Source organism: Saimiri boliviensis, chromosome 2 (assembly GCF_048565385.1).
Source record: "Saimiri boliviensis isolate mSaiBol1 chromosome 2, mSaiBol1.pri, whole genome shotgun sequence".
Classification (NCBI taxonomy): Eukaryota; Metazoa; Chordata; class Mammalia; order Primates; family Cebidae; genus Saimiri; species Saimiri boliviensis.
Genome location: NC_133450.1, coordinates 205,152,433 through 205,165,053, shown reverse-complemented (window position 1 = coordinate 205,165,053; position 12,621 = coordinate 205,152,433). Strand labels below are relative to the sequence as shown.

Below are 12,621 nucleotides of genomic sequence, written 5' to 3'. Positions count from 1 at the left end.
GAAACTCCCTCTCAAAAAAAAAAAAAAAAAAAAAAAAAAAAAAAATTGTAACTATCCTAATGGAAGTTAGGTGATATGTAGTTTTGATTTCCATTTTTCTAATGATTAGTGATATTGATAATAAGCCCTCTCTTTTTGTGGGCTTATTGGCTATTTGATTATCTTTTTTGGAGAAATGTCTATTCAAGTCCTTTGCCTGTTTTTGGGTTGCATTGTTTGTATTGTTGAAATTGCATGAGTTCTTTATATGTTCTGGATATTAATCCATTATCATATACATGATTTGATTTCACTCTGTTGATAGTTTCTTTTGATGCACAAAAGTGTTTAATTTTGAGGTAGTCCAGTTTATTTTTCTTTCATTACCTGTGCTTTAGAATATTCTTTCTTTCATGTTTTTTTTTTTTTCCCTAACCATTAGACTATCAGGGAAGGATAGTTATTCTTGAGCGTTCTATTTGAGAATTAAAAAGCAGGGCCAGGTCTGGTGGCTCACACCTGTAATCCCAGCACTTTGGAAGGCCAAGGCGGGTGGATCACATGAGCCTGGGGGTTTGAGACCAGCCTGGTGAACATAGACCTCATCTCTATAAAACTTTAAAAATAAAAAATTAGCCAGATGTGGTGTAGACCAGCTACTTGGGAGGCTGAGATGGGAGGAACCTGGGAGGTGGAGGCTGCAGTGAAGCTATTATCATACCATAGTGGTTGGTAACAGCAAAATCTTACCAGTATAGGGAATACTTACCTTTTTAATCAAAAAAGCAGAACAGATTTCTGTTTTAAGATTGAAGTTTAAAATTGAGTGAATATTAGTTCATTTTCAAACTGCTATAAGGATACTCCCTTAGACTGGGTAATTTATAAACAAAAGAGGTTTCATTGACTCACAGTTCTGAATGGTTGGGGAGGCCTCCGGAAACTTAGAGTTGTGGCAGAAGGTGAAGGGGAAGGAAGGACCTTCTTCACATGGTGGCAGGAGAGAGACAGTGCACAGCAGAAGCTGCCACTTTTAAAACCATCAGATCTCTTGAGAACTCCCTCACTATCACAAGAACAGCAAGGGAGAAACTACCTCCATGATCCAACCACCTCCCACCAGGTCTCTCTTTCGACATGTGGGAAATTACAATTTGAGATGAGATTTGGGTGGTGACAAAGAGCCAAATCGTACAAACAGAGGAAAACTAAATATATAGTTGTGTTTTATCCCCCCAATTTAGTCTTTCAGAAGTGAATTACTGTTAATAGTAACCCTGGCCATGAACCCTTGTGGTACTGAGGTGAAACATATGTTGTGAGGACATTGATATCAGGAAGCCTTCCCCTCTTTTCCTCTGAAAAGACATTTAAGAAAGGCCTTTTCTGGCCACCACTCTTGTACTATCCCAGCTTGCATTCTGGTTCATGCTGATCCCTTCCCTTCTTTTATATTTATTCTTAAGACTTTTAAAATCACCAGATATTAGAATATGTTTGTCATTTCTTTATTGTCTGTCTTCACATGGGCATAGTTTTGTCTCTATTTTGTTTACTGCTATCTTTCCAGTGCTTGGAACAATCCTCCATGAATATTTGGCAAATTAATAGAGCAGCTTCTAGCCGAACATCTTTTAGTGGCTACAGAAATCTCAAGAAGTAGATGGCTTCTTCACAGCATGAAATAGTTGGCCTATGACTCTCACTTTTATTTATATGCTTTGTAACACATCTCATCCTGTTAATCCGATTATTTCTGTTGTAGCCTCCTATTTTAATAATGTGCCGTTTATATATGCCATTAAATAGGCTAGTTATTTGAGTGCCTGTTGTGTGCCAGGCATTGTTCTAAGATAGGCATGGGTATTAAAATGATGATGTTTTAGGCTTAAGTCATTTTGGTACCAACAGTTTTAAAGAGAAAATTTTCATTTAAAAGGATTTATGAACCAAGTTGTATTTATAAAGATACATTAGCTTAGTACTTTTCTTACATGTAACCTGATGTTAACTGTTTTCCAGATATTTTCTAAATTTGGCACAGTCTTGAAGATTATCACCTTTACAAAGAATAATCAATTCCAAGCTTTGCTTCAGTATGCTGACCCAGTAAATGCACATTATGCCAAAATGGTAATTATGATCTTTGTTTCATTTTTCAATTGTTAATCACATCAGTGTTACCTGATGGAAGTCATCATATCTTCTCTCCTGCCCCACTTTACCATGTGTTTTCTTTTTAAATTGTGTTAAAATATACATAATAGTTACCATTTTAGTCATTTTAAAGTGTATGATTTCGTGTATTTTTTTTTTCTAAGCTAAAAATCATTACTTCTTCATATGAAGTGGTCTCAAATTTCCTATCACCTCTCACATCTCTGAGACTAATTCCTGTTTGTTATGTTTAAAGTCTGGAGTTGAACACAGTACTCCTGATATGAGCTGACTAATAGAGCCATCATTACCTTTGCGCTTTTATTTACTTCTCCCATCCAAGTACTAACCAGGCCCGACCCTGCTTAGCTTCTGAGATCAGGCGCATTCAGGGTGGTATGACTGTAGACCATTTACTTCTGTTAAATCAGTCAGAGATTGATTTTACCATTTTTGCAGCTATATTCCGTGTTTATTCCTGTTGAGCTCTGAATTGGTAGAGATACTAAATCTTAGGAAATACACTGCTGTCAATTCATATTGTCTTTTTTTTAGTACACAAAAACCTGACTATTTTGACAAGGTATAAAATGACATTCAGTTCGGTTACTTTAGACGTATCTCCTATTGATGTTTCCCTGACTCTAATTTCATCTTGTCGTTTCTATATTTTGGTCAAAGATGAGGACTAAGGCTTATAGTACTTTTTTGTACCACACTGTGTCTGGCACTTGATTGGGAGTATAGCCTTTATATTTGCTGTACCCTGAACTTACATATATTATTTTGTACCTTTATGATGGCATACTTCTCAATGACCATTATTATAAATCAGGATTTATATTATATATGTTTTATTTTTATGTGCTTTGGTTTCTGGTATCTATTTTTAAAAATTCAAGCATTTGCAAATGTCATAAGTGGCCATAAATACCCTAAGGTAAATTTTTATTCTTGCAAAGGAAGGTGTTGCTAATCTTTGGTCACAACTGATTTCACATTTCCCTCAGTTTATTATTCAAAGTATTACAAAGTAAATTTACAGGAGAAAAAAATAAGTGATAGATAGTATTTTATATATTGTGGCTCTGACAAGTAGCATTTACAAAAGCTTTGTTTCATCCTAACAAACCTTATACATCCTAGTATAATGTGAACTATGCTAAAATGAATTAAAATGGAATGTAAAATCCGAGTATTTTAAAACTTTTGGTACAGGCAAAATAATAATAATAGTGAACATTTCTGTGATAGATTATAGTTTTCCAGTTTTTCACATATCTCCTCTCTCATTTGATCTTACCACAGACAAGATAAATATTATCAGTCGTATTTTACAGATATAAACTGAGACATAGAGATTTTCTTTTTCTCAGACTCATAATTATATATGACTGAGGTAAAAATAAACCCGACTTTGACTTTTTAGTCAGTGCTTTCTGCCTCACACCTGATTGCCCCTCTTTGTCAGTAGAGGCTTCTTGGTTATCAGTGTTGTTGTCTTGCCAAAACCAGTCCCTTTCTTACATGCTTTAGGCTCTGGATGGCCAGAATATCTATAATGCATGCTGCACCCTGCGTATTGACTTCTCCAAGCTCACCAGCCTTAATGTGAAATATAATAATGACAAAAGCAGAGACTTCACTCGCTTAGACCTTCCTACTGGTGATGGCCAGCCATCCCTTGAACCCCCTATGGCTGCTGCTTTTGGTGAGTAATTCCTTTTTGAGTCACAAAGCAAGTTTTCTGAAGTTACAAGTTTCATTTATTAAGCCATGTATGTTAGTAAGCCATTTTCTTCTTGAGTTCTCTCAGGATTTATAAAGAAAAGCAAGAATCATGGAACAAAATATGCCCATTAATTAAATATTAATATTAGGAGGTTCTGTTAGTTGACAAAACAAATGAATATCTGAAATTGAGTTACAAATTTATTTTCTAACATTAGTATTACTCATTCTTTAAAAGCCACAAGCCATTTGCTTCTAATGAATGGTCTTATTAACATTAATTTAAATATGCTAGTTTATAGCCAAAAGAATTTTGCTATATATGCTCTTGAGAAAAATATTTTCCCTTTTTAAGTAATGATATTTTAAATCAAAACTAAATGAATAGTATGATCTTCTTTTATCCAAAGAAGATTTATTTTGTTTTGATTTTTTTTTTAAACTTTAGAACTTCCAGCTGTATCTTCAGCTTGTGTGAAGTTGCATTTTGTATTAGTAAAAATACAGCCTTCTAAATTGTCTCTGCAAATTGTAGCTTTGAAGAGCCTCCCTCTTTTATTTAAAGTAACCCTCTTAAGGAAAAAGCAATGGATGGCCTGGCTTGAGTATCTTACTAGGTTAGTATGTGCTGCATTTGGTATTACAGTTCCCAAAAGTGTGGTTTATTATTTAGAAAAAGTATTACTACCTTTTGTGATTGATTTTTTTTCTTTCCCAAATAACACCATAAAATATTGCTAACTGGGACTTTAATAGTATTTAGTTAATCATATTTTATAGGTGAGAAAGTGAAAAGAATTAAGGCAATCAATTTTAAAATTAAGACAAATGATAGTCCAAACTTTCTAGAAAATAGTTCATTACTTTAAAGTGAAAGCTTTTTTATTGTTTTTAATTTAAAAACCCAAATGATTCAATGCATCTTTATAATATTGTTAAAATTTCTGTTTTGGGCCGGGCACGGTGGCTCAAGCCTGTAATCCCAGCACTTTGGGAGGCCAAGGCGGGTGGATCACGAGGTCAAGAGATCGAGACCATCCTGGTCAACATGGTAAAACCCTGTCTCTACAAAAAATACAAAAAATTAGCTGGGCATGGTGGCGCGTGCCTGTAATCCCAGCTACTCAGGAGGCTGAGGCAGGAGAATTGCCTGAATCCAGGAGGTGGAGGTTGTGGTGAGCCGAGATTGCACCATTGCACTCCAGCCTGGGTAACGAGCGAAACTCTGTCTCAAAATAAATAAATAAATAAATAAATTTTTGTTTTGGCTTCTTTGACCAAATTTTTGTGTTTTATATTTGTTACCAGCCTCTAACAAATATATTTACTTATCCGATTTGGCAGAGCCAAAGGTCTTTGTCATTACCATTTCAATAACAAATGATAGAAATATTTGGGGCAAATATATATATATATATATGGGCAAATTAAAGTTTGCCAAAACTCAGCTATCAAATGTCAGAATTCACTTGTTCTAATAATTATATACTCTTGGTGCGATTGTTCTATATTATGGGAGGAGGACGTTTTAAAAATATGGTTAAGAATTTTGATTTCTGAATATAAAATATCAGAATGTTTATATCCTTTCTCATGAATGTTATTAATCCTTAGTCACTGCAAAACAATGTCTACATCCCAAAATAAGTGATTCATCAGACAGAGAACAATGCACTTTATATATTGTTTGAAAGTTTCTCTACTCTGCCTCTCACTAATATTTGACACAGTTTCACTAGTCTCTTCTTTTTTCTCTTGGCTTCTGAAACACCACTCTCCTTACTTTCTTCCTACTTCACTGGCTGTTCTTTCTCTTATAGAGGTTGCCCTTTACAGTTTCTAGGGCTGAGTCACAAGCCCGATGTTCTTGCTTTTAGTGACCCTTGTTATACCTATAGAAAAACTTAAAAAACACGTAAGTATATAAACACCCATGTGATTACCAGCCAGGTTAAGAAATAAAATACTTATACCTACTGAAGAAGCACACTGTGTACCTTTCTTCATCAATTTTTTTCACTGTCCCTTCCCCAAGATAACCACAGTTCCAAAGTTGATGGTAATCATTCTCTTGCTTTTCCGTTTTCCTGTTGTTGTTGTTGTTGTTTTACCACTCATTATATATCCCTAAATGCAACTTTAAAATTTGTTTTTAAAGCTGTATTTAGAACTTTACATAAATGGACACTTGCTGGTTTTCTCTTGTGACTTTATTTTGTTTGCTCTGTGTTATCTTTGGTGATTCATCCATATTCATACATGGGGCTGTTGTTCATTCATTCTCAGCACGGTCAAGTCTACAGTATCCCGTTGGAAGAATATATCATATATATCTTGGTTTGTTGATCCATTTTACTGTTGACAAATATTTTGGTTGTTTTTAGTTTGATGCTACTATGAACATTCTTGTCTGCCGGACAAGAGTTTTATCTAAGAATTACATAGGAAAGGAATTGTTGGTCATAGAGAACATGTTTTTTCAGTTTCATTAATAATGCCAGTTTTCAAAATGATTGCACCAATTTATAACTGCATTGTGAGATTAAAGTTTTTTCAAGCTGTCTTCTACGAAGGGAGTGAGGTATTTTCGTTCTTTTAATTCTAGTGTATGTTTAATGATATCTTAACAGTTTTCACTTGCATTTTCCTAATTAATAATGAGGTTGAACATATTTTTATTTTTCATCCTTATAAATTTTGTGTTCAATTCTATTTATTAATTACATGAATACATTCTTTAGTGCCGATTTCTGAAATTTTGGTGTACCAGTCACCCAAGCAGTATACACTGTACCCAATGTGTAGTCTTTTACACCTCACCCCATCCCTGTTCCCTGTTCAATTCTTTTGTCTATTTTTGTGCTTTAGTTCTCATTCTTTTCTTACTTAATTGTAGGAATTCTTTGTGTATTCCAGATACTAGTTCATTGTGTGTTTGTGTTGCAAATAAATTTCTCCGAGAATTTTTTCTGGTAAAGATCCAAACAAGTATTAGGCTAATTTATTTGTCATGTTTCTTTCAAATCATTTAATTCAGAACATTTTCTTATTCTGTATTTTGTGACTATTGCTTCTCCTTGCCCCTGCCCCGCCTCCTCCGCTGAGACAGGGACTCACTCTGTTGCCCAGGCTGAAGTGCAGTGGTATGATCACAGCTAACTGCAACCTCAACCTTCTAGGCTCAAGTGATCCTTGTACCACAGCCTCCCAGGTAGCTAGGACTATAGGCACTCTCGTCACACCCAGCTAATTTTTATTTTTATTTTATTGTAGAGACAGAGTCTCACTGTGTTGCCCAGGTTGGACTGTTGCATTTCTGAAGAGTTTGGGGAGGATATTTTTTATAGAATGTCTTTCCATATAGATGTCTGTTTTTTCCTTGTCATAATACATGTTTTTGAATGGAAATACTACAGAAATAATTTTATGTCTTTCCTACCTCATTACATTAGGAGACACATAATGTTAAGTTATTCTTTTTCTTGTGGTGTTAGCTTTGATTACTTATTTAAGTGATCTTGCAGGTTTCTTCCCTGTAATGTTACTATTTTTCCTTTTTTAATGATTTACTGGTTAAGATGACAAATACCCTGTTCTTACGTTTTTTACCTTTTATTTTTCACATCTGTTACCAAAATTATTTGTAACTGTGATGGTTGCCATGAGGTAATTTGTGAATTCCATCATTTCTTCTACCTTTACAAAGAATGTTTTTCTTGGCCGGGTGTGGTGGCTCATGCCTGTAATCCCAGCACTTTGGGAGGCTGAGGCAGGAGGATCATTTGAAGTTGGGAGTTTGAGACCATACTGGCCAACATGGTGAAACTACATGTCTACTAAAAATACAAAAAATTAGCTGGACATGGTGGCGCATCTCTGTTGTCCCAGCTAATTGGGAGGCTGAAGCAGGAGAATTGCCTGAACCTGGGAAGCAGAGGCTTCAGTGAGCCAAGATCATGCTACCGCACTCCAGCTTAGGCAGCAGAGCAAGACTCCATCTCCAATAAAAAAGAAAAGAAAAGAGTGTTTTTTTCTCAGCTGAGAACACTGGCTCACACCTGGGAGGATGAGGTTTCTTACCATCATCACTTTTATTCATTTATTCATACTGCTAACTTAAGTTTTTGTTTGTTCATTTGTTTTTATGAGACAGAGCCTTACTCTGTTGCCCAGACTAGAGTGCAGTAGCACAGTCTGGGCTGGCTGCAACTTCTGTCTCCCGGGTTCAAGCAATTCTCATGCCTCAGCCTCCTGAGTAGCTGGGGCTATAGATGTGCACCACCACATCTAGCTAATTTTTTAATATTTTTTTGTAGACACGGAGTTTTGCCATTTTGGTGAGGCTGGTCTTGAACTCCTGACCTCAAGTGATCTGCCTGCCTTGGCCTCCCAAAGTACTGGGATTACAAGTGTGAGCCACCCCACCCAGTGGAGCTTCATATTTACTAGACTTATTTTTCTGGGCTTTGCTACATTGGTCTAGTTGTCTCCTTTTGTCATTACCAGAAGTCGGTCTCTGCTAAAGTCTTTTTTATCTTTTTCTTCTTCAAGACTGTCTTGGCAGTTCTTGACCATTTGTATTTTTTAAGAATTTTAAGATCAACTTGTTGAGTTCCAAAAAAAAAAACGCAGCATTAGCTATTAGGGTTTTGATTGGGATTACATTGAATTTACAAATGAGCTAGAAGATAATCGACATCATTACAGTAGAATCTTCCAGTCTTTGAACATTGTGCATCTGTGCATTCATTTGGACTTTTTTTTTTTTAAGAGACAGGGTTTTCCTCTGTTGCCTAGGCTGAAGTGCAGTGGTGAAATTATGGTTCACTGCAACCTTGACCTCTAGGCTCAGGCATTCCTCCCACCTCAGCCTCCTGAGTAGGCAGGACCACATCACCATGCTCTGCTAATTAAAAACATTTTTTTTTTTGTAGAGATAGGGTCTCACTATGTTACCTAGATTGATCTAGAACTCCTAGTCTCAAGTGGTCCTCCCACCTCTGCTTCCCAAAGCACTAGGATTACAGGCGTGAGCCACTGTAGCCTGGATGTTCGTTAATGTCTTTCAGTAACATTGGGTGACTTTTCTCCTTAAAGATTTGCACTTTTTTTTGGTTGCATTTATTCCTGAGCACTTCTGACTTTCAATTTTATTTTACATGGCATAGTATGGTGGCTAAGAACCATACTTTTTGTATTTTGATTCTGGACCTATTATTTATGAGCTGTGTAATCTTGGACAAGTTGCTTAAGTGCTCTGCATTTCCCATTCTATGTGGAATGCTTAACAATTCTTAACTGGTGGGGTTTCGAACATTCAGTGTGCTCATGTACTTGAAGAGTTTAAAATGATACCTAACATAAACACAATGTAAGTTTCAACTGTCATTATTGTTTTGTGTTCTAACTATTGGTAATATAGAAGAAATGCAACATTGTTATCTCGATTTCATAACTCAGAAACCTCAATAAACTTATGAATTCTAGTAATTTGCCTGTGGATTGTTTTTGCATTTCAATATATACAATCATATTATCTACAAATAATGTCAGTTTATATCCTTTCTTCTAATCCTTGGGCCTTTTTTTATTTTTTAAGACAGAGTCTCGCTCTGTCACCCAGGCTGGGAGTGCAGTGGCACAATTTCAGCTCACTGCAACCTCCACCTCCTGGGTTCAAGTGATTCTCATGCCTCAGCCTCCCAAGTAGCTGGGATTATGGGTACCTGCCACCATGTCCAGCAATTTTTTTGTGTTTATTATAGAGACAGAGTTTCACCATGTTGGCCAGGCTAGTTTCAAATGCCTCACCTCAAGTAATCCACCCACCTTGGCCTCCCAAAGTGCTGGGATTACAGACGTGAGCCACCTCACCTGGCCTAATCCCTAGGCCTTCTAATTTTTTTTCTTGCTTTAGTGAGATAGACCAAACTTCTAAAATTAATATAAAAATGGAAAAGGAAAGTATTTAGCATAGCTGCTGAAAACATTTTTCTTTTTAAGCTGTAAGACTTAATGTGGAGCTTCAGTAATCAAGCCAGTATGGTAATGTTAGAAGGATAGTTACAGAGATTAATGGAGCATAATAAGAGAGGCTAGAAGTAGATCCACATATGTGGTCAATTGATTTTCTACAAAGTTGCCAATCTAATCCACTAGGGAAAGAGAAAATCTTTCAACAAGTGGGTTTTGTACGAGTGGATATTAGTATTTGGGATAAAAAGCATTGACCGTTACCCTGTGGCATACTGACAAGTTAACTTAAAATAGGTCTTAGTCCTGTATGTAAAATTTGTGGTGTGGACCTGTAGTTCCAGCTATTCAGGAGGCTGAGGTAGAAGGATTACTTGAGTTCTGGGCTGTAGTGCTCTGTGCTAATCAGGTCTTTACACTTAAGTTCAGCATCAATATGGTGGCTTCCCAGGAGAAGAGGACCACAAGGTTGCCTAAGGAGGGATGAATTGGTCTAGGTCAGAAATGGAGGAGGTCAAAACTCCCATGTAGTTCAGTAGTGGTATTGTGCCTGTGAATAGCCACTGTACTCCAGCCTGGGCAACATAGTTACACCCTGTCTCTTAAAAACAAATAAACTTACACCTATAAAATTTCCAGAAGACGACATAGGAGAAAATCTTTGTAACCTGGGGATATGCAGAGTTTATTAGAACACAGAAAGCACAAACCATAAAAGGAAATAATTTACCTAGTATACATCATAATTTTAGTGTTCCCTTTGAAAGATACCATCAAGAAAACCAAAAGGCAAACATCACTCCAAGTTGGCAAAACCTCTGGCGCCTAACTAGCCTGGTCATTTGTGAAATTTAAAAATGTTGCTGGGCACAGTGGCCAGCACACCTGTAGTCACTGTTACTTGGGAGTCTGAGGCGGGAGGATGTGTTTGAGCCCAGGCTGGAGTGCACTGTAATCAAGCCTGTGAATAGCTGCTGTCCTCTATTTCAGGCAACACAGACACACCCCATCTCTAAAAAATATATAAATAAATACATTAAAATGTGACTTAATGTTAAGTGTTAACTAACTAAACACAAATGTTCATAGCAGTTTTATTTATAATAGCCAAAAATCCAGATGTATTCTACAAACAGGTGAATAGATAAAAATAGGATGATTCTTCCATGCACTCAAATACTATTCAGCAATAAAAAGGAATAAAGTAGTGATAAAGGCAAAGGGATTATGCTGAATGAGAGAAGCCAGACAGACAGGAACACCTAGTATATAATTCTGTTTGTATATATTTTGATGAAATGCAAACTAATCTATAGTGTGAGAAAGATCAGTGGTTGTCTGAGGACAAGGTTTGGAGAGAGATGGATTGCAGAAGGACATGAGAAAATTTTCAGGAATGATGGGAATATTTGTTATCTTGACTGTGATGATAATTTCACATGCTTTAAATATGCAGTCATGCATTGCTTAACCACAGGGATACGTTCTGAGAAACGTGTCATTAGGCAGTTTTGTTGTATACTTACACAAATGTAGATATAGCCTACTACACACTTAGACTGTAAGGCATGTTACCGTAATGAATACTATAGGCAAATTAATATATGGTAAGTATTTGTGTATCTAAACATAGAAAAGGTACAGTAAAAATACAGAATGAAAGATACAAATGGTACACCTGTATAGGGCACTTCTCATGAGTGGAGGTTGCAGGACTGGAAGTAATATTTTTCTTTTTTTAATAATAAATTAGCCTTAGCTTGCCCGGGCATGGCGGCTCATGCCTGTAATCTGAGCACTTTGGGAGGCCAAGGCAGGAGGATCACCTGAGGCCAGGAGTTCAAGACCAGTCTGGCCAACATGGTGAAACCCCATCTGTCCTAAAAGTACAAAATTTAGCTGGGTGTCGTGGCAGGCTCCTGTAATCCCAGCTACTGGGGAGGCTGAGGCAGGAGAATTGCTTGAACCCAGAAGGCAGAGACTGCATTGAGCCCAGATTGTGCCACTGTTCTCCAGCCTGGGTGACAGAGTGAGACTCAGTTTTTAAAAAATAAAATAAATACATAAAATAATGTTAGCTTACTGTAACTTTCTAACTTTATAAACTTTTATTTTTAACTTTTGACTCCTTTGTAATAATACTTAGCTTGAAACACAAGCACATTGTGTGCAAAGTTTTTATGTACAAGCTGTACAAAAATATGCTTCTTTATATCCTTATTCTGTAAACTTTTTTCTATTAAGAATTTTTTTTTTTACCTTTTATACTTTTTTATTAAAAACTAAGACACAAACACATATTAGCCTAGGCCTATGCAAGGTCAGGATTGTCAATATCACTGGCTTCTACTTCTGCATCTTGTCCCACTGGAATGTCTTCAGGGACAGTAATACGCATGAAGCTGTTGTCTCCTATAATGACAATACGTTCTTGTGGATTACTGCCTGAAGGACCTGCCTGAAGCTGTTTCACAGTTAAGTTTAAAAAAAAACAAAAACAAGTAGGAGTACACTCTAAAATAACAGTACAAAGTGTGGTATAGTATGTATATAAGCCAGTAACATAATTCTTTATTATGTACTACCTTGTATAGTGTTATATACTGTACATGACTATGTTTACTTTACTTTTATATTATTGAGTTTGTTTATGCCAGCATCACTACAAACATATGAGTACTATGTTGCATTACAGTGTTACAATGGCTATAACATTACTGGGCAATAGAAATTTTTCAGTTCCATTATAATGACATGGGACCACCGTTGTATATGTGGTTC

The 12,621-nt window shown here is 36.2% G+C and overlaps 1 protein-coding gene across 6 annotated transcripts in view; it reads left to right on the top strand.

Moving 5' to 3' along the window:
* PTBP3 (polypyrimidine tract binding protein 3) overlaps positions 1 to 12,621 on the top strand; it is a 119,401-nt gene that overhangs the window by 83,682 nt on the left and 23,098 nt on the right. For all 6 annotated transcript variants that reach the window (XM_039475009.2, XM_039475008.2, XM_003925228.4 and 3 more), the window contains 2 exons: positions 2,002 to 2,112; positions 3,673 to 3,847. In XM_039475009.2, the coding sequence (XP_039330943.1) occupies positions 2,002 to 2,112; positions 3,673 to 3,847 (286 nt within the window). The remainder of the gene's footprint in view (positions 1 to 2,001; positions 2,113 to 3,672; positions 3,848 to 12,621) is intronic.